Source organism: Pezoporus flaviventris, unplaced genomic scaffold, assembly GCF_033815535.1.
Source record: "Pezoporus flaviventris isolate CSIRO_AGI_PZ_B2104156 unplaced genomic scaffold, CSIRO_AGI_Pfla_v1 ptg000035l, whole genome shotgun sequence".
In the NCBI taxonomy this organism is placed as follows: Eukaryota; Metazoa; Chordata; class Aves; order Psittaciformes; family Psittacidae; genus Pezoporus; species Pezoporus flaviventris.
Window position 1 is genome coordinate 6,778,226 of NW_026892583.1, and position 25,505 is coordinate 6,803,730.

General features: G+C 42.3%; 1 protein-coding gene across 1 annotated transcript; it reads left to right on the top strand.

Annotated features, from left to right (window-relative positions):
* Nucleotides 1-1,872: 1,872 nt before the first annotated feature.
* Nucleotides 1,873-25,302, top strand: MIDEAS (mitotic deacetylase associated SANT domain protein). The gene is made up of 12 exons (XM_061462400.1): nucleotides 1,873-3,580; nucleotides 8,980-9,297; nucleotides 10,026-10,371; nucleotides 10,825-10,891; nucleotides 15,385-15,527; nucleotides 16,441-16,544; nucleotides 17,920-17,995; nucleotides 19,117-19,205; nucleotides 20,337-20,486; nucleotides 20,684-20,857; nucleotides 21,253-21,452; nucleotides 22,825-25,302. Exons 1-12 carry the CDS (start codon nucleotides 2,126-2,128, stop codon nucleotides 23,051-23,053), a joined length of 3,351 nt encoding a protein of 1,116 aa, XP_061318384.1. The 5' UTR covers nucleotides 1,873-2,125; the 3' UTR covers nucleotides 23,054-25,302.
* The last annotated feature ends 203 nt before the right edge of the window (nucleotides 25,303-25,505 follow it).

Below are 25,505 nucleotides of genomic sequence, written 5' to 3' on the forward strand. Positions count from 1 at the left end.
TTGTGATGATTTCAGAAAAAGGAAGATGCTGTCAGACACCACTTTTAAGTCGTATTACCTCAGGTATTGTGGTTTACATTTATGGCAGTGCTGCAAAAAGCAAGGAGAGAGTGTAACATTAATGCTCCTGAGAGGCACATTGCAACCTTTCCACCTCTACATTTTTGCTACCAGGGATCTAGTTTCCTACTGTAGGATGTTTTTTCCTCTTCTAGCGAAGTTTTGATAATAGGAAAAACTTAACTTTATGAAATCCTCATTTGTGTACTAGTTGCAGTTTAGAGAGAATTTTCCATCTCACGTGTCCATAATTTCTCCTACAGTTATTTTTGTTCTGTTCAGAGAGGATTGGAAAATGAGCTGAGACGTTGTGCTTAGAGGAGGTAGGAACGCCCTGGCTCCGTGATACAGGGTGGCAGAGATCCATGGTTTGTAGCCAGGGCAAAGGAGGAGGCAATGCAGGGGGAACAGCTATGTAACTGCCTGAGGAAGTGAGTCACACTCTGAAACACAGGCCCATGGTTCCAGTAGCGCTGAAGCCAAGCTTGGCCTCTGAGGTGGAAGTTGCGTAAGTTCATTTAAACGCTTTGTCTTTTCCTCCTCCTCATGCTCCCAACCCCACCTCGGTATTAAAATCTGCACTGTAGCCATATCCGTTTAGAGGAAGCTTCAGTTATAGGACTGCAATGTGCTGTATGCTTTTGGTTTATTATTTTTCATTTTATAGAGAGAGATAAATGGATCACAGGTTTTATTGGAGGAGATATGGGTGTTAGTATTACGTGCTTCACTCAAGAGAAACTTGATTTTATAGCAGAAGGGAGGCAAGAACAGGTTTTTAACAATTTATTAAAACCTTTCTGAAATACATTAGCATTGTGATTTGAAGTGGAACAGGGTGAGTATTGAAAAGAGATAGCAATAGAGATGCTTTAACTTAAGTGTTAGTAGTTTAAGAATTTAATTTAAAACTAAGATTCTTAAAAGGTTTTATGTGTCCTTATAGAATACCAGTGGATGTTTTAATACATTAGACCTTAATCCTGCAAACTAGGCTTTTAAAGCCTGAGTTTGTGGATAGCTGTCCTCAGTGGAAGAGGAGAGGGTAGCATTGTCCTAGACTGCATGTTCAGAAAGGCTTTCTCCTGTTACGTTTGTAGCTGTGCACTAGCAGATACTTGCTGGTGTCTGAGAGCAGCTGTAACAATCTGCCTGAGCTACTTTTCCCATGAGTGTGACCTGAGCAGGCGCAGTTGCTTTCAGCTGTTGAAGGAAGCATCTGAGAGGGCAACAGCTTGAGCCAGACCTCATCTTCAGTGCTCGGGTGCTTGGTAGACAGCTCTTAATTGCAGAGCAACTGTTATGATTGGGGGTGGGGGGTGAATGATGGTCTGCCACCTGATCCTTTCCTTCAAAACACCAAATCCAGCATCTTGTTGCATGTTTGGCTTCATTCATGTGCATGTGTGCATTTTAAATGTCTTTGGGAAATGTGGCCTGACATGTTATTTTTCTTTTGGCCGGTCATGAGGGTTCTTTTGGTTTGTGTTTTTGAGTTCAGATTAAAACCAGATTATTCTGGCTACAGAATGACACAGAAGTAATCGGACAAATGAGAGGGGGGGTGAGAGAAAAACCTTCAGGATGAGCTTGAGTGATGAGTCAGAAGTCTGTGTGCAGTTAGGAGTTGCATCATACAAATACAGTGTGATATCTGTTTGGTAAAACCAAGTTGTTTTGTTTTAATATTTAGTAGGTCAGATCTGTTATTTCTTACACGTATCATCCTGATCTTCATTGTCATGGGAAATGGGACAGACACATTGTAGCTTATCGTGTTTATATGCTGGTTATGTCTTGATGATTCATTGGAATTGCTTCTCTGTTTCAGGACCTGTAACTAAGTGGACCCTATTGGCCTCTGAACCACAAAGCATAAGAGTGAAAAGAAGTGAGAGAAACACGTGAAGAAAAAGGAAGTGAGGCACTTTCCTCTGGACTGCTTTCCTGCCCTTTATTACTAAAACTGAATGGAAAAGAGAGACTTCTGTGCCTTTCCTCCCCCCACCTCAGGGATGGGTGGATTGTAAATACAGTGTGTGCAGCTGGGAGAATAGACTGAACCATGAATCTTCAGGCTCAGCAAAAGTCTTCAAGCAAAAGGACTGGGAAACGAATTGCCTATTTTAATGAGCAGGAAATAGCTGTGTCATCAAAAGAACCTCAGCAGCCGCTGAAGGAAGGTCAGTACTATGGCCATGGAGGGAATATACCGGTCTCTCAAACTATGGAGATTCCTCATGCAGGAGGATTAACAAGTGCCCCCAACAATGTTGCTTTGATGAACTCTGTTTACAATCAAGATAGGGGAGAATCAATGATGATGCCCCAGGCAGTAACAGCTGTTAAATGGCAGAATTCCCTAATGGGAAATCGGTTGCCAGAGAGGGGTGACAGCCACTGGCAATCTCCTCCTTCGATGTGGAACCATGGTATGGTTTTTGGAGGCAACCCAAAAGGACCCCACTCCAATGCTGGTGCCCCAGGCTTCTATGGCCATGCAGAAGCCCTTAAAAGAAATCAAGAGAAAGGCGTGTTTGTGTCACAGCTGGACTTGTATGGAGATGCCGTCCAGCAGATGATGTCCCAGAAGGCTCAGCTGGAACAGCAAGCCCTAGTTAGGCAGCAAGCTCAAATGAATTCTTTTCATCAGATGCAGAAACAGCAGCAGCAGAATCAGAGTCTGCCGTTACAGCCTTTCCAACTTGCGTTTGGTCACCAAGGCCAAAAGCAAGGTCTTCCTGAATTGTTACACGTCTTTCAAGAAGCCCCAGCTTCTTCCAGTCCAGCATTTACTGCTCAGCAAAAACAGCAAGCTCTTCCCCAACTACAACTGTTTGAAAATTTTTATCCTCAACAGCAGCAGCAACAGGCTGCCGCACAAGCCTTCAGCCTGCAGCAGACTGCTTCCATAGCACAGCCTCATGTGGCAGCTGCAGCACCTCAGCATCACATGATGGCACACCAGTTTCAGCAAACAGAGAGGAACCAGGAGCTATTCAAGGCTCTAACAGAGCAGAACCAACAGACTGTGCTACCTCAGACCCAGATTCCCTTTCCAAGAAGGTCACGGCGACTCTCCAAAGAAGGTGTCCTGCTGACCTCTGCAGGAGAAGTGTTGGCTTCCAAGCAGTCAGAAGAACAACCTAGCAATTTATTTCTGCATCACTGGCAAACACATCAGCAAGAGGTCCCATTACAGCAGCCACCTGAATCACTGGCCCACAACAAAAGCAACTATTTGCACCCCAAGAGACTGGATCTGGGGCAGAAGGATGTCCTGGTCAATAGTGAGCTGTGCCAGATGGAAACAGACAGGCAAACCACAGCCCAGAATGGTAGAGATGGAGAGAAACAGGCAGCAGCAGCTGAAGAAAATACTCAGAGAACTAATGATTTTCAGGGTGTCAGAGGTGGTGTCATCCAGAGTACGCGACGGCGACGGCGTGTTTCTCAAGAAGCCAATTTGCTAACTTTGGCTCAAAAAGCTGTTGAGCTGGCTTCTCTTCAGAATGTAAAGGTAAGGTGTGCGTTCTTACTAATATAGTATGGTTTAGAGTACAAAATAGAGATGAAATAAAAGCAATTTAGGTGTGTAGGCAGGATAGGGTAGTATCTTGATGCAGGAAGTGTTGTGGTGCAGCAAGGGCAGCTCTGGAGTGCTGGTATGTAAGTTCAACTACTGTAATTCGTAGATGCGGGACAGCAGAGATCTAGTGCAGTGAAACCACCTAAGGGCAGTTTTATTTCACTAATACTGAATGTGATTCTAGCCCAGAGCTTCAGAAATGAATGTTTTCAGCTTAGGCCTCAAGCTGATCAGGATTTGAGAGTAAAAGTTTTTGGAGTATGTGCAGTTCACTTGGTGTCTTTTTACCAATTAACATTCTCTTCCTTTTATGTTAAAAGACTGCTGTTTACCTGCCAGTGTTACAGTTTTAACAGTTGAAGTGGTTCTAAACTGTGCTATTTAAAAATTACATAGTGCAATTTGTGTTCAATATTTTGCAAATACTAAAAGCCTGAAGAAGCCGCACTTGGATGAAGTTGTACCAGGAGTGATAAAGGTCTGTCTATGGTATCTTATTTGAGAATGACCTGCAGCGAATAATATAGATTGGTAACCTGAGGACAAAGGCTGCCTGTAGACCTTCTGTAGGGCTAGGTGGAGAAGAAGCTTAGTGCTGGCTGGTAAGTTAATTCACTACTCTTATACTTTTGGTGTCCCATCAGTCTGAACTGTACAGTATGTATTCCATGTGGCAAATGACAAAGTTCAAAATTAATTAGACTGATAATTAGGAGGAGAGAAGTGGTGGATTTTTTGACTTGGGTGGAGGGGTTTTGATGTTTTCTTTTTATGTTGTGGTTTTTCTTTTATCTTTTATTGAGTGTCTCCTAGGAGGAGAAAGATACACTTTTCTTTGGGAGCATTGTTGCCAGAGGCTGATGAAGTATGGGTGTTAGACCATGAGCATGCTTTTTACCTATAGTTTTTTCACTTGAGTTGCTGCCCAGTCAGTCAACAAAGGGAAAGGAATTTTATTCCCTCTCTTGTTCTTGTCATCATTTTTTTCCTAGTCCATTTGTGGCCATTTTTTCCAATCCCTTCTTTAGAGGGACGTGATTTTTGAGTGAAAAAACTGACCTACGAAACAATGAGGCAAATATCCATAGCCTAGTCCATCTCTTGCACAAGTGACTGTTGATGCTGTCTTCAATCCTTTTTTCTCTAACTCCCGTTGAGCAAGCAGATTTGATAGAAAACTAGTAGTAGTTAGCAGCATGAGCAATTTACTCATACTCTCCTGGGCACTCCAGGAAGGCCTGTAATTCACATTGCAGTCTGATTGCCCACAGAATGGCAAGAAACTAAATAGAGCATCTAGGAAAAGGCCCTGAGAGGTGAAGCAAGAAATTGGCCTTTGGAAGGCATGTCTGCTTGCAGCTTGATTCATAATGTAAAGACCAAACAGAAAAGTGTTTTGACAGATGCTCTTTTGTTCTTTGCAGTTACGCAAGCAGCTTGTTTGCTTCCGTGATGGCACTAGCAGAAGAGCTCTTTATGTTTCAGTCTCTTCAGGCTTTCAGGAAGATGTTTTGAGAGATGATAAAATTCTTACCTGAGGTCTAATGGATTTTACATGCTTGAGGGGTGGCTGACATGTAAGGGAGAAAAAGAAAACGTTTACTGGAGGAGAGTGGTCTGCTTCTCTTTATCAGTGTCTTTCTGTTACAAACAACCTAGAAGCCACCTCTAGCATAGGTTTTGTGAAGAACATGTAAGGCAGCCATAGGGTTAAATTATTAATGACAGACAATGCATTCATAATTTGAACCAGTTGTTTGAATGTTCCAGTGTCGGTGTGTGTACTTTATGCAAAAACAGTCTTTTGGACAGCACTATATGTCTACATGTAGTGTCACAACTGATGCTTTGCACCTGAGCTGCCCATTGTACTGTGCCTGCCTTTTTCAGGTGGTGCAAACTTACTGCTGCTTATGTCTCTGCAGCAGATTTCCAGCTCTTGGTTTTATGGCTTCATTTCACACAAAATGTTATATGTATAAACATGGTGTAGTTTTTCTCTGATAATGCAGAAAACTCTTCTCAGATCTAAAATGGTGTTCAAAGGGTGTCTGGATTTAAATACTTTATGGAAGGGAGAAAGAGGGTTTTTTGGCCTCTTTCCCCTGGCACAGGGCAGGGCATCAGCTGCCACACACATAAAGGGAGGGGTAGAGTGGGGGAGGAGGAGGAATATCCAGTTCTGGACTCACCTTCATTCATGGGCACCCTTCTGTTTGACTGCAGAGAGAAGCTGCTTTTACTGTTAGCAAGGTGATGCAGAATGCTGTCAGAAGGTGCTGTGTGGGCAAGTGTTTTGAAAAGGCTGGTGTGGTTTCTTGTCTGATCACAGCAGTGGCCTTGGAGCACTTCTTCTAGCTGTCCCATTTGGGTTTTGTCTGTGAATTCTAAATTTGTTTAGAAACCACTTGAGGGATAAACAGGATCCATGCCAGAATGACTGATGAGTTTCTGTGGATGTCTTGGAGGACTCCAGATCACTAGTTCATCCCTTATGCAAGAGTCTAAATAGAAGTGCAACAAGTTGCCTTGGTTTCTGCAAGAGAGATGCTGAGCTAGCTGAAAATCCCCGGCAGTTCTACAAGGGATTGTCCTATCCTTTGTTTGGTGACTTCTTTCTGCTTACCTCTGAGTGTAATCAAACAGTTGAGAAACTATTTAGGGATCTGAAACAAATAGCTTAATTCCAATATCGGTCATGTCCCCTCTTAGTAAAATTAGGTATGTGCCATCTTTCATGAACAAAAAAAGCTCTAGCGTGGACCACAGCGTCTTTAAGGATGTCTCAACTATTTAGATTAAGTTCCCAGTGGTGCCTTCTCTCTTATCTCTGCTACTGTTTAGCTCTCCTCCTTCTTCTCTTGAAGGGATCATCTTTCCCATCATTAAGGAAGAGAGTCCTTTGCTGGTTGCCTCCCAGTCTTGGAAATTGAAAGGAGCATGATTAACTGATCATAGAGCCAGAGAAATCTTTTGTGTGACTTGCTGCCAGAATTTCCCGCTTGTAGTCAGGAAATTAGTTCATGTTTCTTGACCTGCGCACAGGAAGTATCTGAAGTTTGCAGATCAGTCAGACTTGGTGCTTGTTCACACATTCATATTGCCATTACTTGTTTGATTGCTGTTATTCTCTCAGACACCCAGAAAGTATGTTGGAATGCTTGCACTAGAAACAGCTACACTAGGCAATGGTCTAAAGAATGTGCTATGAATGCACTGGTCTAACCAGTGGTGCAAAACACTGTGGAACTCACTGCTAGGAGACCTCAGACCTCAGCATAAATTTCCCTGATGAATGGAGGCCTACATACAGCCGCATGAAGCTGTATGTGAGCTGCTTCTTCACATATGGGCAGGACTTGTGAAAGTATGTATCTGATTCCAGCCTGTTTGTATGTTTAAAAAGGCATCCATAGTCTCTCTTTCCAAGAGTGGTGGAGGGAGGCTCCAACAATTTACAAGAGCCCCTTACTGTCTAGAGTAGCGGTGTCCCTAGTAACATACCCATCAGCATGATGAATGCCTTCCAAATTCAGAATCGGTAGTCTCATGGGAACGTACAGGTGTGTATCAGCAGCCTGGAGTGAAGGGAGGTTCTCAGGGCTCATTAATTCCTTCTGCAATGCAGTCTGGGGCAGATGATGCCAGTTGTGACTTTTCAGTTGCATGTTTCATTGTGTGGCGTGGGGCAGATATCTCCAATCTTTGTGAAGAAGCAGTCAGACTTATAAACTGCAGTGTCACTTATGGGATAAGCCTTTCTGTGTACTCTTAGTCTTACTTTATGGAAGGAGGCAGTCTTAAATCTTCTTGATATGATTGATTTTATTTGCTCAAGCTTGGCACCTAGTTTTTTTGAAGGCTTAGTGCTTCAGAGTGGACTCTTTGATCTTAAAAGCAACAGAAAATACTAGGACTCTTACTTGGAGAGCAGCCAGAGCACTAACTCCAGGCTCTGACTGACACATCTTGTGACAACACAGTTGTGCTTCCCTCAATATAAATATACTATCAAAGTCAGACTTTAGTCTAGTGTCCTAGCTATTATGGGTTGACTCTTCCTGGGCCAGTTGGAGCATGTTCTCTCATCAGTGAAGTCAGCTTTCATGATCTGTGACCACAATGAAATGACTGGGGGTGGTGGTGGTGGTGTCTGAATACTTGACAGAACCTCCTTATGCTAGCTTTTAAATCAAGATTAATGTTCTTAGTGGCACACAATAGATTCTTTTTTGAGATCTTCAGTAAATCTCTGCAAAACTTTGTAAGTTCAGGTAAGAGACCTCTTTGTCATACCTGAGAGATAATGTGCCTTGGTTTCCACCTATGAAACTTAGCTGTTCAGGTAGAGAGAGATGCCTTAGTAGATGGTGGCTTTGGTAAGTTTGCATAAGTAATTCTATCCAAAGGCTTTCCAAACAGAGCTCTAAGTTGGAGAGAAGCTCTGAAACATCAAAAGGAGCATCTTCTATGGCTTGTAGATTGCACTTCTTCAGAGGTTAAGAAGGCTGAAGACAACAGGTCGTTTGGAAAGTTGTACTTTAACATGTAGCTTTTAAGTGAGCTGGCAACTGCTTTTGAATGAAGAATGGAATGAACATGTAGATAGTCATTTGAAGGACTAGAAATCAGTGATCTAACAGTGCATGAAGCCATTTGGTGTTACAGTAACTGTGTGTTTATTCAGTAACTAATCCTTCATTCTCGTCTCCTTGGAGCTCAGTTTTCTGAGGTTTCCATGAGTGTAAAAGAAAGCAGAAGCATGGAAGCTGTAATACCAGTGCATAAAGTGCTGGCTTGCAGGTATGCCTTGTTGATTCTGCTGAGGAAAAGTCCTTCAGGCTCACGCAAACAAACCTCAAAGGCTTCAGTTTTAATAATGAAAGTTGCTTCTGTGATGTAAATGAGAAAAAAAATGCAGCAAAAACTTAGCTCCATTTTTTGTATGAGAGATTTAATTAAGATTATCATGGTTCAGTCTTTCCTGGAACAGAGGTCCAATATTTGAAATTAATAACCTGCAGCTTTTGATCATTACTAAAACTGAAGAAACTTTGCTGGAAGTTATTTGGCAGGGCACAAGTTCATCTGGAAAATAAAATGTCAAACCACAGGTAGTGAAGTGAGACTGAAGGGTGATGTATACAAGTATTCTAGCAGTTGAGACTTCAAGCAATCCTCAAGTATTCTTTTTCCTCAAATAATTCTTTTCTAAATCATTTCAGCTTGCAGGTTGCATTGAGAAACTTGATATACACTGAAAGTGAGATACTCTCTGACCTATTATGTAGGTACTGCAGAACTTTTAAGGAATCTGTTTTTTTTCTCAGGAAGCAGATACTTCAGAAGAAAAGAGTGTGCTGATAGCAGCTCCAGGACCTACAGCTGCAAAAAGTGTGGTGGAATTTGCCAGTTCTTCACCAGCTCCCAAAAGAGCCCGAGAGGATAACAGCCTCGTGCCTCTTATCATTCCCGTGTCTGTGCCAGTCAGAAAAATTGACTTGCAGAACCTTGGAAAAGAGAAGTCTGAGGATGGAAAGCTTCAGAGAGGCCAAACAAATGATCGAGCTCCTTGTGAACGCAAGCCTTCTGTGATAGTCACTCGGAGGCGATCTAATCGTAATACTAACATGGAAACCTCAAATCAGGTATGGATAGAGTAAGAAACCAAGGATGACCCAGATCTGTAGATTTAACGATGTAGTTTTTATCCCTAAGCCTTTCTGTTAAAGTTGTTTGATCTCAAGGCTTGAACTTGGAATGGATATAGTCTGGGGACTGTGGATTTTTGCCATTGTAATATTGCCATATATTTGGACATCACCAGCTTTTCATGGCCTACCTACAGCTAATGCTAGTACAGCCTAGCCATGCACCACTATTAAACAATGATAAAGCCAGATGGTGAATAACACTAGAATAAATTGGCTGAATAAAGACTGCTTTCTCCTTACATACAGAGATGATAATAAGCTGTGAGTAGTGCACTTATCTCTGTATCTGAATAAAATCCAAAATGAAGATTTCTTATCACCATTTTGTGTTTAGCCTGTGTCTGTACTGGTGATCTACTATACTTTTGTGTCCTCTTTTAAAGCTACCATGAGGTCACTAGGTTGGACAAGATATGTAGGTAGTTTTTGTAAAATACAACTTTATAAGCACTCGGAGCTAGTATTGCTACCTAATACTCCTGTGTCCATTCCATTCCCCATCATCTTCCTCCCTCTTTCCTTTTGTGCTAACTGTTGAGACACCCTCCAACTGTCCTAGCCAGACTTTGAGTTGCCATGAAAGAAAGTTGTCATCTCACTGCAGTTTTGCAAAAGACCTGAGGTTTCAAAATGAAACTAAGAAAGTAATTTTTTTCTAATAGCATGAAGATGCTGTTCCAAAGGATGAAGCAGAGGGCTTTGCCCGGAAACCAAAGCAGAGGCCACGACCTGAGCCACTCTTCATTCCACCAAAAGCTGGCACCTTCATTGCACCACCTGTTTATTCTAACATTACTCCGTATCAGAGCCACTTACGGTCACCTGTCCGTCTGGCAGATCATCCTTCTGATAGGAACTTCGAGCTACCTCCTTACACTCCCCCACCAATTCTTAGTCCAGTCAGAGAAGGATCTGGGCTGTATTTTAATGCTATCCTCTCTTCAAGTGGTCATTCTGTTCCACCTCCGATGACTCCTAAAAGTGCTCACAGAACTCTGCTTAGATCAAGTAAGTTCCACTTTATCCTTCCTTTCTTGGCTATTTTGTGATTAGGAACTATGGAGTAATAGGAGGAAGATCATGACTTTAAGAAGTGTGGTTATGTGAAACTGTGTCTTCTTCATGATGGTTGGGGGAGCTAGGATGGAGGAAATGCAGTGTTGCTTTCATCGGGGCATACCTTAAAATGCATTCACAAGTGATCTGCAACACCCCCTATTGACGTTCTTAGGAATGGAAAAGACAGTTCCTCTGTAGTAAGATTCTCCCTGGCTTGAACTGAGGGGACTGTTAAGATGTAGATGGTGACTGGAAGGTAAGTTCTTGGTCATCTTAAAGCCCTTTAGCATATGGGTACCTTTTTTGAGAGATGGATAGCTCTGATTAGATTTACAAGCTGTGTGAAAAGGGCATCTCAGGTACGAAGATGAGCTGTCTGAGCAGTTTTTCTTTTCCTTGCAGACAGTTCAGAAGTTACTCCTCCTGTTCTTACGGTAGTGGGGGAAGCCACGCCGGTCAGCATTGAACCGTAAGTTCCCAGTAGATTCTTAGCCTGGTAGTAAATGCGCTTCCTTTCTTCTTCCTGAACCTTCAAGCTGCTCCCTGTACAGCTGATGGGTGTTTTAGAAACACTGAAGCTATTCATATTGGTGACTGAAAATTGCCTTTATTTAAAAATTACTCGACATGATAAATAACGTTTGTTTGGGCAAATTCACCTCATAATTTTGATGATGTTAACTGCTTTCTGTTACTGCTCTGGGGTGAAATTATTGGTTAGCTAAACATTAATCTGTCCTGTTTTGTTGCTTAAAACAGGTTTAGAGTGAGGAGATAATGATTCTTTAGAGGGAGGCCAAAACTTAGTATGGAAAAATGTAGTTAGCTCTCGTGGATTGTTCAGATTGCAGGTTATCCTTGTGGTGGGAATTAGCTGCAGTGCAACTGTGAACATGACTTTGCTCCATGCTGGGGTAGCTCAGTCTTGAAAGCACTACAGCCAGTTGCATACAGTGTCTGTGGCCTGAGCTAATAAGCCTCATTAGTCTTTTTAGCTGGCTGTGTGCTGGGAAAGTTCAGGCATATGTGGACTCAACAGCATAGGGAACACAGTTTGAGGATATTGAAGCTGGAGTTACAAGCTTAGACGTGGTGCCAGTCTGGCTAAACCTGAGCAGAGTAGCAAAAAAGCAGAATAGCATAGCCCTTGCAAACCACCTGGAAGTATTACCAGCTGAAGTTCAGTGCTACAAAACTACAGCAAGGTAGTTCCGATTCATTATTACATTTAGGTTAATGAGCTCTTGTGAAGTCTAAATGTGGAGATGCATGGCATGGAAACACCCATATAGCATAAAAACATCCACATGGCTCTGCATTGCTGACTCTGCAGTCAGGAATTTCTGCTCTAACTGCACCATATCCTGTAACATTTGTGATATTTAACTCAAAGTCTCCCCAAATAAATACCAGGCTGCTTTTACTTCCAAAATGGCTTATGTTTTAACTGGAGCATTTGCTGTCTGCTTTTTTTTTCCCCTCATCCTTCTTGCATTCTGCCTTCCTGTTTGAAGCTGAGTTTTGGCTACAGGCTGTCCTGAGCAGATGTTATAACTGAATGAACCCAGGTTGTTCTTGTCACCTATGCAGATCCCTTCCAGACTGAGCCCATTCATGGAGACAAGCACTTTTGGGGTTGTCTAAATCTGTTTTGAAAATGGCTTAATTAATCTTCTTGTTGGTGGTTCATTTCACGCTAATCCAGGGGAACCTCCTCTTGAACAGATTTTTTTGGTGCGTTCCTCTCCTGACCCCCACCTTAATGTTTGACCTGTCTCTGGTGCAGTTGTCATTCCTGCTGTGTCTTGTTTAAATTGCTGAAGTTAATGACATAAAGTTAGCTGCAGTTTTAGTCTTGTGTGACATTTTTCAGATTTCAGAAATTTCAAACCATAGTAATTTAGTGACACAAACTGGTTTCCTGTTGCCAAAAGGGTGTTATGTACAAAGAGTTGTCTTGCTGTCACCAGTTTTACTGAGCAGATGCTTATGCACATAGATAGCCTTAACTTTTAACCAAGATACATTAACAAACTGCTGTCATTCCTTGTTGTCAAAGTAATCAGTTTGCTGCTCTAAAGCTAGCTTGTGCAGCACTGTTGCAGCCAGTTATGTGGACGTACCTTCTATAAAGGAAGTACGGCCAGAAGCTTTTCTTTAAACATTTAATTTGATCTGTAGTGGTGACTCCATTGACTATAGCTTGTGATTACCTGATATTGTGTTAATTGCTTATACTTTGCAAGACCTTTTGCTAATGCTTTTCGAAAGGTCATTGCATTGCAGAGATTTGCAATAGGAAATGGGATAATGAAGCTTAGTTTTTCTCTTTGTGAAATAGTACAACAGGCAGCTGATGTTGCAGATCCTTGTGTCCTGCTGATTTTTTAGTTCAGTTGCTTCAAAGTCTTGAAGTCACCCCTCAGCCAGCCTTAAGTATAGCTGTGGTGTCTCAGCTCTGAATTGCCTTCCCAATTCACAGCCTCAATTCTGGATGCTACCACACTCAGCTGTAAACCAGGGCATCCCAGGAACACTGTTGGTGCTTACAGGCAAGAGCTTTTGCTATACTGAAATCTAGGCTTCATTAGTGAAGGGATCATGGAATAACGTAACTTGAATGGACTTCTGGAGGTCATCTGGTCTAAGCCCCTCCTTTGCGCAGGCCAAATTAGATCAGGTTACTCAGGTGAACTCTTCAGTAGGAATCTGGTTTTATTTAGGCATTGCAGGTACAAGGGCAAATTCTTGGGCTTTTCTATCTTAGGAATGCCATATTCTAATATTAAAAGTAGCTTCTGATAGCCTTTTGATGTAGCTCACTTCTTTCACTCCAACAGTTGCCTCTCTCCCTCTCTCAGGTGAGGCCAGAGGAGTCCTGTGTCTTAGGACACAAAATCTCCCAAATTTCCCAATGCAGTAACAGGCTTTTTATCTGTTCCCAGCTGACATCAGTGTGTCAGTTTGCAGCAGTCATCCCTTCTAGGGTGGATCAAAATCCATAACCTTTTCCCTGCCCTGTGAAACTGCAGGCCAAAACAATAAGGGAGACTAATCACAGTAAGCAGAAGACTCCACATTAACCTCCTGTGTCACCTGCTGGAAGGAAGTTAGCATCAGCCTGCGCATCCAGCAGATTCTGCTTGTGCAAGTGGGAATCCCAACCCGTCCATGCCAGGCTGCTGCTGAACATGTGGATGAAGTCAGAACAAGTGTGTAGGGGAGTTATCTAATGTATCTCTTCATTTATGTTCACATGCATTGTAAGCCATTCCCCTCAAGTGTGAGGGAGTAGATCTGGATCTGCTACAGATGCAAAAGAAATAGTTTGTAAAATATCTTTTTATGTGTGTTAGAAGTCAGCCATTTGTTTTGAATGCAGGCTTTTCCTACTTACAAGATCTCATGATGCAGATGCTTACAGGCAATTACCAAAGTGATGTGTTAAGCAGAAAAAAGAGAATGAAGGTTTTCCCTTATTCCCCTTCCACAACAGAAAATGATACCCTCTTCCTTCCTTTTGGTACCAAAGTCTTTTAGTGATATTTCAGAACAGCAGAGGATCAGAAGAGGCTGGCATTTCTCAGCTGGTTTTGTTACTCTTCCTTATTGTGCTAGATCATGCTTTTTCTCTGGTAATTGTGTTTTCCCTCATGCTGAGGGAGAACCAAGCCAAGACTTTCCAATGAAGCAACTCCAGGGTTTAATCATCTTGTGGGTGCTGCCTGACTACTCTCTCAAAAAAAGAGCTTATTTATCTGTCCTTTACTATTTCAAGTGCTACCAGTATAGTGCTAGTTGACTGAGTCCTGAAAGAGGAACGCTTTTGCACATTAAGCATAGATATCTTATTTTAGAATATGAGATTTTCATTATATTCTGAGTGGTCTGAGCAGCAGCTGTTCTCCAATATCTTGGTTTTCTGGCATCTTTTGTTTTCTGAAGGGTCTTTTTACTATCTTAGCTTGGACTCTTGCTTCTGGACCTCTGAATTGCATGCATAGTTGCTATATTACTGCTATATTACGCTATATTACTTAGAAAGTTGTCGTTGGACTTACTTCACTCTGAGTTTGTGTAGCTACTGCTGTCTCAGTGTATTTTGCCACAGAGTAAGAGATGTAGAGTAATGACAAATGATATCCGTGCTCTCACTGCTTGCTGCACTATTGGTATAGACCTCTAGACCTCCAAGTCTGGTAGAGCAGTCTTAATGGTGGTTTTTACCTATCTCTGTGCACAAAATCATGTTTGCTAGTAAAGAGTAGAATCTCTGTGGATGCTCTCTTAAAGCATGTGGATTGCATGTTGTGAAAAATCTCTGTGCTAATTCAGACCCTAGAAGTATGAGATTGCTGCTAAAAGAATGGGGTTTAGTTTTGATACAGAATGAGCAATACCACTTTCATTGGTTTATATTTTCTGTTTCCATTATTAGAAATAGTTTCTAGAAGATATTAGCTTGTGTCAAGATCCTGAAGGACAAAAGTTTGAGATTGATCCTGCTTTGAATGGCAAGTTGGACCAGATAGTCTCCAGAAGTCCTTTTCAACATAAATAGTGCTATAATTCTGTAGTTATGGCTGGCAAAACATTAATACTAAAACAGGCTTCTCTTAGGCATGAAGAGCAAACTTGCCATAAAAGAAGTCTGTGTGACAGCCTCTCAAAAAGTGATGATTATTGAAAGCTAGTAACTGTTCTTTGAGCAGTTATTAGGGGATCCCAATTTAAATACAATTTCAACCATTGTTGATAAGACAATGGGAACTGGTAATGGATGTAAAACCTCTCACCTTTTGAGTCATACTTATTAATGTAACCTGCAGCACCTGAAAGCTGTTCATGTTTTATGCAAGAGCCTGCTGTGTTTCAATTTCATAATTAGTGCTTCTAGCAGAGATGGAGACTTTCTGGATATTGTAAAGTGGGGCTGACTGTTACATCTTACCTCTTCTGCAGGCGAATAAATGTAGGAACTCGCTTTCAAGCAGAAATCCCATTGCTCCAAGACAGATCTCTGGCAGCAGCTGATGAACATAAAGCAGAGCTGGTGTGGCAGCCGTGGGGTGACCTGGAAACCAACAAAGTCACCCAAGAGAATGGTAAGAATGTGGAAGGCTGGTAAATCGGACTGGATTGTCACAGTAGCTGTAGGGGTAACCACATATCTACTGCAGGCATAATTAAAAGTCTCTTAAAGCTCCCAGTCGCAGACAAGTTTGAGTAGTCTTGAGCACAGTCTTAGGAGTAAAACTTACCAGGTTGCAGGTGTTGGTGGGGAGGTTAATAGGGTTGGGTTTTTAATTAAGATTAAGATAAAATTGGACCATTAATTAAGATAAATTTGATTTATCTTATTAATTAAGGTAAAACTGAACCATTTGTTACTAGTCAGGCAAAGAGCAGCCTTTTGCTCAGTGAAGCTTCGTTGTCTTTGTTAACATTTGAAAACCACATCCTCTCAACTTCTGTATTTTCAAGGGGTGTTCTAGATATAATAGCATTTTGGAAGAATCAAGTTGTAGGTGGAAGTCAGGATGAGGAAGCAGGAGCTGTGGCAACCTAGTAGCCAGACTTGGGCAGCTGTCTGCTGTTTGGTGCGCATAGGTTTTGGCGTGTATAAATCCTGAAGGGAAGAGGAAGTGAGCAGACTTAGAAGAGACCTTTCTGATGAGAGAGTAAAAAGGGTATGGGGAAAAGGAAGTTAAAATATAAGGGGAGATTCAGGAAGTCTCTGAGGTGAAGGGAGATGGGGAGGCATTGTAGGAGAGAGGAGATTTGCAAGAAACTCCATGTGTAAATAGTGCTGAATGCAGAGTAATGCCACATGACCTTGTGGTTCTGGCATCCAGATTTGACCTAGATAAATTTGCAAGGACATTCAACTTCTCCAATAGCTTTATTTTCTGTTATGTCTAGCCCTGCTTCAAAAGAGCTAATTAACTGTGCGAATCCTGTAGGAAACTCCATTTTAATCTTCTTATCTGAATTTGTTTGGTACCTCTGTGGAAACAGTGGAAAACCTGCTAGCTGCTGCCTGTTCAAGCATTTTTCCTGGGGCTGGAACCAACCAGGAGCTGACGTTGCATTTCTTACATGAAGCAAAGGGAAGCATTCTGGTGAGTCTTCCCAGCTTTTCACCCTGATGTGGTGAGAATGTTAATGAAGGCCAGGTAACCTGTCATTCCTGAGGGGAAATCCTTGCAAACTCCTTTCTGTGCACCTAATTCTCACTGTTTAGTGTCCCTTGGATGTCCTTAAAGTGGGTTCTGCCTGATGTATCATGCCATGTTCACTTACTGTCTTGCATGTTTCCAACTTCATCATGTTTGGCTTTTTAACAAATAGACTGACAGGGTGAGTGAGCCGAGACTGTTAAATGAATCTTAAATGTTGTCTTCTTAGAAGATGACCATGTTGGAAGGAAAAATAAGAGGCTGGGCTGAAACCGAGGCCATAATGCAGTGTCTTGCTCCCCTTACTTTTGGCAGGTCCATTTAACTTCCCTGCACTTGTAGGGAACAGCTGTGCTGCTGATTTTATATTGGTGTTGTAAGACATGATTCACCTTCATAATGCCTTTTGACACCCCTGGGCGGTAATATCAAAGAGCAGAGCATAGCATATGGCACAGGGTTGTCATCCTTTTATAGCTCTATGATTGATTTGACCTGGTATAAATCAGCCCTGTCATCAGCAATATCCCATGTTCTTGCCTGGCTGCTTGTTTTCTGCCCCTGTAGTGTGCCAGCACTGACACTTGTGAGACTGCATTGGTCTGTGTTGGAGAAGAAGACAAATAAAAAGTAATTTCTGTGTGTTCATGTTAGGTTTGTGCTAGTAAGGGCCCCAGAACCAGTCTACCATTGTGAATACTGTTGCTGGCATTAGGGAGGAGCAGGAGCTCACTGTTAGCTGGTTTAAACTGCTGATGGAAGCATGACTCCACTCCTTCCTTCCTGCTAACTTTGAAAGCACTTCTAGTTTAAATGCAAAGTAAAAAGCATGAGAGGTTTGGTTTTTTTTGTAATCTTTGTCACATGACTGCTGTGTTTTATTTTGAAGTATTGCTTAGTTAAGTGAGATAAGATCACAGTGACTTGAATGTGTCAGACGGACATCATTTAGGGCAGCAGTCTGGGATGTGGGTATGTAACTGAGGCCTTCGGTAAATGAGAAGAAACTGCTGCATGGTCTCTGTCTATGGAATTAACTCTCTCCCAGTACTGTGGTGGTTGCATTGGAAAGCATCAGTTCACAGAGATATGAATTGGAGCTGAGAGCTTACACTTGCCTGTGGTACCCAAAACTCAGTCTTGATAGTCAAGAATGTGATTTTTAAAGTTGTCCCAAATGTTGAACTGTCCCAAATGTTAAACTGTGTTATGGTTCCTTTCAGTGAGCTTACCAGAAAGGAGAGGATTAACAGTTGCCTGATCGTTGATTTAAATACTCCAGACCTTAAGTGAATTATTTTGTTTGTCTTTATCTTAGGGAGCTTTGACCAAACTGCTGTTGCAGAGGCCAGTACGATCACCTACCCACCCTTTGGCAGATTATCACTACACAGGTTTGTTAGCCAGAAAAACTCTGTGCTGCCTGTCTATCATAAAGCAATTTTTCTATCCTTTTATGCTCTTTTGGGGAACTCTTGAACGTTACAGTAAGATGAAAAGATCACTCTTCTCTCTGATAAACCAAATGATGGCTTGCTAATAGTTTTGCCTGTGCAAATTATGACACTTAAAACATAAGAAACACTGCATCTCTCAGAATATGTGCATGTGTGTGTTCTGATTTCCTTTATGGGAAAAAGGGAATGTGATCCCTTACACTAAGCCACAGAGAAAGATAGATAGTACGTACAGAAAGGCTGTGGTAACCTCAGAACCACGGCCTTGTTGGCATAGGTTTCTAGAGTGCAGTTCAAAGGGGGTTTTATGGGAAGCGTTTTCAAGCTTGCTGAAGAAAGCTCAGCCAACTATTGATGCATGTCAGTGTTTCTGCAGAATTTAAATGCCATGAACTGCCTTTGTAATACTGCACCCAGTTAGAAAATAGTCAGGTGTTTGACACTGACTTCAGTTATCTAAGAGTGACCCCAGCCACCTGAAAGACCTGATATAAAGTGACATCTAGTAGATGTCTAATAGTTGACACTACAAAGCACAGAGGTTACATTTCTTCATTATCACACACCCTTACTGTAATGATTGGGAAAACTTATTTGAGTAATACCTGTATGGCAGGAGGAAATTCCAGAATGTGTTTATTATTAGAGGCAAGGGTGCTAGGATAGCAGGAATATTTGAGATACAATGCATCTTCAAGTACAGTGGATTGCTGCTGAAAGAGAACCTCTGGTCTCCTGTCCCATCATCTCCCTTGTATAGAATCTAATGACCAGGTCACCACGAAGTGTGTCTATTCACCCTGCTTTTTTTTGTTGCAAACTATCTTAGCTCATCTACTTGACACATTTTTGTGGTGATAAGTACTAGATCTAACACAGGGCAAGTGATGAGAGGAGGGCTGAAGCAGTAGAGGACCGGTTAACAGTAGTCTGCAGTGAAGCTGGATTAGGTGTGATGAGAGACTGCACCTTTGCATGTGTGTATTGGTCTTGAAGGCAAAGCATGTATAAGAGTAATCAACTGGAATGACTTCCATTACAACTGTTTCTTTCTACAGGATCAGACAAGTGGAAAGTTGCTGAAAAAAAACTTTTCAACAAAGGCATTGCAATCTACAAGAAAGACTTTTTCCTGGTCCAAAAGCTTGTAAGTTACTTTCCTGCCCTGTTTGTTGTTTTTTCTTTTTTTTTTAAATGACAGCAGTAATACATTCCTGATATATTTTTACATGTTTATTGAGCATTTAATGCAGGGAGTTCCTGAAACCTCAGTATTAAGCATGAAGTTCTGGATTGAAGATTACAGAGAAATATTACTATCCAGCACAGCACAAAATCTCACTAGAAAGCTAGAACAATAATGTTTGGTTTGCTGTTCTTATTTAGTTAATCCTTGTACTTCCTGCATTAGTTCCATTAGTTCACACTGCAGATACCACTTTTGCAGGGTGTATTTACAGAGCAGAGCACTGGTAATGTTCTGGTTCAGCTTAAATAGCTTGCTTATAAAACTAAATAGGAGCACATCTTTGCTACAGGTGAAAGGTACCAAAGAATGATATATGAATCATTTAGGATCTCTCTTTCTAGTTTACTATGACAATGATAGTAAAAATGATTGCCCCCATCTACTTTCATGAGGCATGACACTTCAGTGGGGGGCAAATCACTGCAAATCACAGCAGGAGCTGTATATAAAAGGCATTCAACTTGCAAAAGCCCAGAAGCTAAGAATGTATGCCAAAACTTCTAGAAAGATCACTGACAGAGGACTTGTAGACCATCACAGGTCTGTGCTGATCGTTGGCTACCACCATGTGTATGAAGTGCATGTGGCCAAAATGGGAAAGGGCTGCAAAGCTTCCTTGCCATTTTTGGTTTGGTATTCTCTGAAGCGCTGCTGGAAAATAAAGCTCCCCCGTAAAACTGAAAGGCTGCTCTCAAGCCTGACAGCTCAATTGGAACATTTCAGAGGTGAAGAGGTGCATTAAGTTTACAAAATGCCAGGTTCTGTCACCTTTACACTGACCATCTTTTCTTTGGAAAGTTGGTCCTGTAGTTGCCAGTGAATAACAGTGGCAGTGGGGGACGGGCTGTGGGATGGATGGGGCATACAAATGAATATGACACAGAAAAGAAGGCTTGAATGGCTGTTGTGGTGGAATGGAGACTACTGAGGAAAGAAAAATACAGTGTATTTATTGGACCTTTAGTAATTATTTATGAGACTTCTTAAAATCATGTTATTGACTGGACTTTCATGTGTTTTAAACACCAGATAAAAACCAAAACGGTGGCCCAGTGTGTGGAATTCTACTACACATACAAGAAACAGGTGAAAATTGGTCGGAATGGGACCTTAATCTTTGGGGACATTGATGCTGCTAACGAGAAATCGATAAAAGATGAAGCTGAAGTAGACATCAAGGTAGTTTCCTTAATTTTTCTCATGTTTGGGTGGTGGTGTGAAGTCTGAATTTGTGTTGTCTCACTTGTTGGTAAAATCAAAAGCTAGAACAGTCTGGCCGGTGTGGAGGAGTCCAGACTCAAACCCGTGTCCTGTGTCACGTAAGGATGTGTACTTACAAACACTGAAATTAACAGTTCCTTTATCTTCTGGTGAAGAGTTCCCATAGGTTTGCACGTGTTCTTCCTCCCAGAAGGGACATCTATAGTGAAGAACAGGGGCATGTGGAGGAAGAAGAGGAGGAGGAAGAGGAGGCAGAGGAAGGGTTGGATAACAGAAAGAGCAGCACAGTTCCTCTCAAAGATGAGCAGACGCTACAAGATGGTGTAACAGTAAGTGCTGCATTGTGCATGTTGTGCTTTCCATGCCACCTTCACTCTGCAACTGGTTTAGAAAACAGCAGGTGAACAGTTCCGCATGTAAAAAGTTTCCACCTCTGACTTCTCCCAGAGCAGGGGACTGGGCTGAGGTAGCTTAGAGTACTCCTAGCAAACCAGACTGTGTGCTGTGGTGGGAGAACAGGGATGAGTGTGGGGGAGGGAACCAATATAATTCTTTGTGGTTGGTGCACATAGGACTATGATGAGAACTGTCCAGAAAATATGCTGAAGGCTTTCTCATTAAATAAAACCTTGGAATAAATGAAGCAGAGGAGCTCAGACATTGTTTTCCTTTTGATGGTGGGTTTAAGTTGCAGTTTGCGTTAACTGTCCCCTTCTCTCCAAAGGCCAATGATGCCAATCTGAGGAGTCAGGAGGCCACTGTCACAGGAAGAGTTGGAAGGAAGCCAAGGGAGGCAACAGTGAAGCCTCGAAAGCCTATTGGTGCTCCAGTGCAGAGGAGGAGGCGGAAACAGAAGATAAAATCAGATGCTACCAGTAAAACTCAGAGCACAGAAAATGCATTTCCATGTAAAAAATGTGGCAGGTAAGAGAAACTTCATCGTAGCAATACAGCAATAGTAACAGAACTGCAGTGGTGCATCTCCTGTAGAAGCTTATTCTCAGATGAGCTTTCCTTCTGCCTGTTTAGGCCAGAGACACTGGCAATACTTTTAATGACCCGTTACCCCCCTAATACTCACAGATTAGGGTTTTTTACATATATTGATATTTAGATACCACTACTTGGGTAACTACCCCCTGCTGACTGTTTTTTACTCAGATGGAATAAGACACCACCTGCATTCCAACTGTGTGCACTATTTGGTGTTAAGCTGCGATTTCAAACAGCTCCTGTATTGCCCTTCTGTAATGCCATTTTTTTTGGAACAAGTAATTTCTATATATTTGCTAAATCACCTATTAAGAACATGGTGTAGACTTACTCATGAACAGTGGCATAGAAATGCAAGACACTACCATTGTTATGACAGCAGGTATTAGGCCCATGGGCACACAGTTCATCTGGTTAAACTTGCACCTATCTTTTGTGTCCGTAAAAGATACATTTGTCTTCCCTTACACGACAGTGCTAGTAGGGTTTGTAGGTTTGTTGCCAACAGACTCACAAGCTTCAAGAAAATTGAATTCCCTACATAAATTGCTTACTTTTAAAACAGTGGTCTTGTCATACCAGTGGTGAAACCTGTATTTAAAAAAGGCACCAAGCAAGGGGATGGCAAGAAAATGCAAATTCTGTCTAATTATGCCATCAGAGCTGTTGACAGATTCCTGCTCTGGCTGGGACTTAACTGGCCTTGACAAGGTGCCCTGTCTCTGTGCCCTCAGGGAGCGTGTGGCGTTGGAGAGGGGAGTGCTGTGAGAAGTCAGGCAGCTGGGATTTGGTCCTGGCCACTGATAAAGGAGAAGCAAGCAAGGATTCTTAATGGTGTCTTAACTTTTCTTGTGGCATTTGGTGCAAAACCCAAATAGTTAGTAGGAAAGATGGAGAGATAGATCGTAAGTATGAAGTCAGGAGGAAAAAGCTCAAGTGTTTCTGGCTGCGTGGACAAGGCTCAGGAGTGGCATTCGGCTGTTGTTCACCTCCATGTTTATTACTAGCACTGCCTCTCTAAACATTTAAGAGTTGAAGGAAAAAGTAAGAGGAAATAGACATATTAAGAAATGAAGTGAGCAATTTGAGGGTGCTCGGGATGTCCTGCTGGCATTCCACCCAGTGCTGGCACACACAGAATCAGAAGTGCTGTTTGCTGTAGATGTTCTGTGCCAGTGCCAACCTGAGTTCCTGTGCTGAAGCTCACAAACTTTTGGGGCTAGAGCAGCAGAAGCTCTTTTGGAGAATTAATGAAGGAGGCTGTAGGAGAGGCCAATGCTAATGTATGTGTGTGCTTCCTCAGGGTCTTCTACAAGGTGAAGAGCCGCAGTGCTCACATGAAAAGCCACGCAGAGCAGGAAAAGAAAGCAGCTGCACTGAAGCAGCAGGAGAAGGAGGCAGCAGCAGCAGTGGCAGCGGCGGCAGCAGCAGCAGCAGCCCACAGCCAGGCACAGCAGGAAGAGAGCAGCGAGAGTGGGAGCAGCAGCAGTGGAAGCAGCAGTGGGAGCTCGGATGAAGAAGGAGAAATATAGCAGCAGAGCAGAAATGGAGGGAGTAGCAAGGCTGGACCCAACCTCCCTCTTGGTGGCTTTACTTTTATTGCTTGCACTTTTCTTCCCTGAACTATCAGGTCTCAAGTTTTAGTGCTGCCATTTCCTCATGCCACATGTTCCACTTCACCTTGCCAGTACTGACCAAGCCGGAATGGTGGATGAAAAGATTTGTTTCAACTTGGAATTTTTTTCTTTTTTTTTTAACAAATAAGATTTCTATTCTATTTATAATGATAACTGAGGTACATAATAGAACAATGTCACCTGCAGCGGAAGGAAGTTCTCTCAGGTCAGTCAGACCTTTCTTTTGTGCTTGTCAGGAATCATGCTAACAGGACTCTTGGATATAAAGGTTTCCAGACTGGAGCAAGAAAATGTTGCTCTGCTCTGAGCCAAGTGTGTCCAGTTACTGTGACACTGGTGATTTCTAGATGTTTCCTTTCTCAGCAAGTTCTCCTTCCTGTTACTTCCTGCCTTTCTTTCTGAGCATTTATTCAGGCAGCCAATAAGTTTTGTGGGAAGATGGTGTGCACTTCTGGCCTCTGATTCACAAAAGTGGGGTGAGCAAGACGGGCTTCTTCCTGTTGAGAGAGCAAGTTTTCTTTTTCAAAAGGAAGCCAGAGGTGGTTCGTTGTTCATGCCATTAAGAATGCAGCAATGGATGTAAAAATACCACGTGGGACTAGAATAGCCGCAGGCCTTGTGGGTTGTCTTGTCTTGGAAAACAAAATAGTCTGCCTTTGATTAACTTAATGGAAAGTAGTCTGGGCTTCACAAGTGCAATTTGAAATGTAAACTGCTGGGCTTGACTTTGCATAAATGGGAGCAAGTTTGTTTAGTGAAAATGAACCAAGACTTTCTTGTGTGCACCTGAGAAATGGGTGGAATGGACACTAATCTTTAGCAGTGATCCCTCTGTGAATGGCTTTTACCTCTCAACACATCCCTTTCTTTCTTGCAGGAGCCCTCTTGTATTCCCTGAAATTGCCATCATTAAGAGCTAGTGCGGTGGGGCCCTAGTTTCCCAAGTACTTGTGTCAGACAGTAGGTGCACGCAGGAGAAGCTTGTCACTTCCACACTGGTGGCTGGAGGGCCATGCCTGCTATGTTGTCCTGCTGTGGGCCTTGCTCTTTGCTGAAAGGCTGACTCTTCCTTTAGAGCTAACACATGCTCATGGCCCACAGATTCTAGCCACCAAAAGCCTGCTGGTAAGAGAGTTAAGAACTAGTAAAGTGGTCCAGATGACACTGATGTTAGATCTGGAGAGGATTGTTCTGTACATCTTTATAGCCCACATTTATCATTGTTTCATAAAGATGCAAAGGATCAGATAGCTTCCTTGTGCTTCACAGTCAGTCCTAGTTCCTACCCTGGCTGCTCAGCTCCCTCCCCCCAGCCAGTGCTTAGATGCAGCACTGATCCCTGGCTCCTGGGTGCTGGCACTGTGTCAGGTCGTGTGTGTGCTGCTCCAGTGGTCAAATGCCAAAGGAGCTGGTCACTGCTGCATTCCCAAGCAGGGATCCTAGGGGGGTTGCTGTACATGAACTACAGTGTGTTCCAGACTGGATAATTCTTCAAGCTGCTAGATAAATTCCAGGTTAACTAACTATGGAACGTGCCATCTGCCAATCTTTTCCTGCCCCCAGGTTTTCTACAACTATGGTTGCTTCACTCTTAAGTCTGGGAGGCTGTGTATAGTATGCTTGCTTTGACATATATATGCCTTTGCATAGAATCCTTTTTCTTACTGACATAAACAGTTATTACTCTTACAAAATAAGTAGGAGTACCATTAAGGACTACAGTTTTTCCAGTGTTGACACATTTGTCTTTAAGTGTTCAATTTTCTGCCAAGGTTGTGTTTTTCTATTCCTAACAAAACTAGGTTTCCTTTCAGCATTTGGACAACTGTTCCATGTCCCTGCATGCAGGGGTCTTGTTGACTAACTAAGCTGTGGAAGCAGATGGCATGTCACGAACTGTTAAGATCATGCAAAAATGGCTACAAAACTCAAAGCTACTGGTCTTTTAAACAGAAGCTTGAACAAATCAGTCTTCCTGTTAAGAATTTCAATGTTGGTTGTTTTTCCTTTTGTAAATTGGAGAAAACTCTTGTCTACCATTATTAGAGAGAACGGTGTTTTTAGCACACTGCTTCAGGATGGACGGGAGGTGAAGCAGCTGGACCCTGTGGTCCACTTGCTGTACTGGGATTAACTCCAGTAAATCAATGATGCAATTAAACAAAGTTCCAAAGTATGTTTCTGGGAAGTTGCCGATCTTGAGAACTGCAAGGCAACAGTTCAGGAACAAGCAGGGCTTGTGAGGGTATCTAAGAAGGATTTAAGATAATGTAGATATTGTTATACTGTTGTCTTTGCCTGGAATGCCACTGTCACAGAAGTAGTAGAGGGGTGTACAGTTACTTAA

What these genes read in the sequence shown, in the direction of transcription:
- MIDEAS (XM_061462400.1), top strand. Translation starts at nt 2,126, where the DNA reads ATGAATCTTCAGGCTCAGCAAAAGTCTTCAAGCAAAAGGACTGGGAAA. An exon ending in CAGAACTCTGCTTAGATCAA is followed by an intron (nt 10,372 to 10,824) that starts GTAAGTTCCACT and finishes TTTTCCTTGCAG; the next exon opens with ACAGTTCAGAAGTTACTCCT. An exon ending in AAGCAAAGGGAAGCATTCTG is followed by an intron (nt 16,545 to 17,919) that starts GTGAGTCTTCCC and finishes TCTTTATCTTAG; the next exon opens with GGAGCTTTGACCAAACTGCT.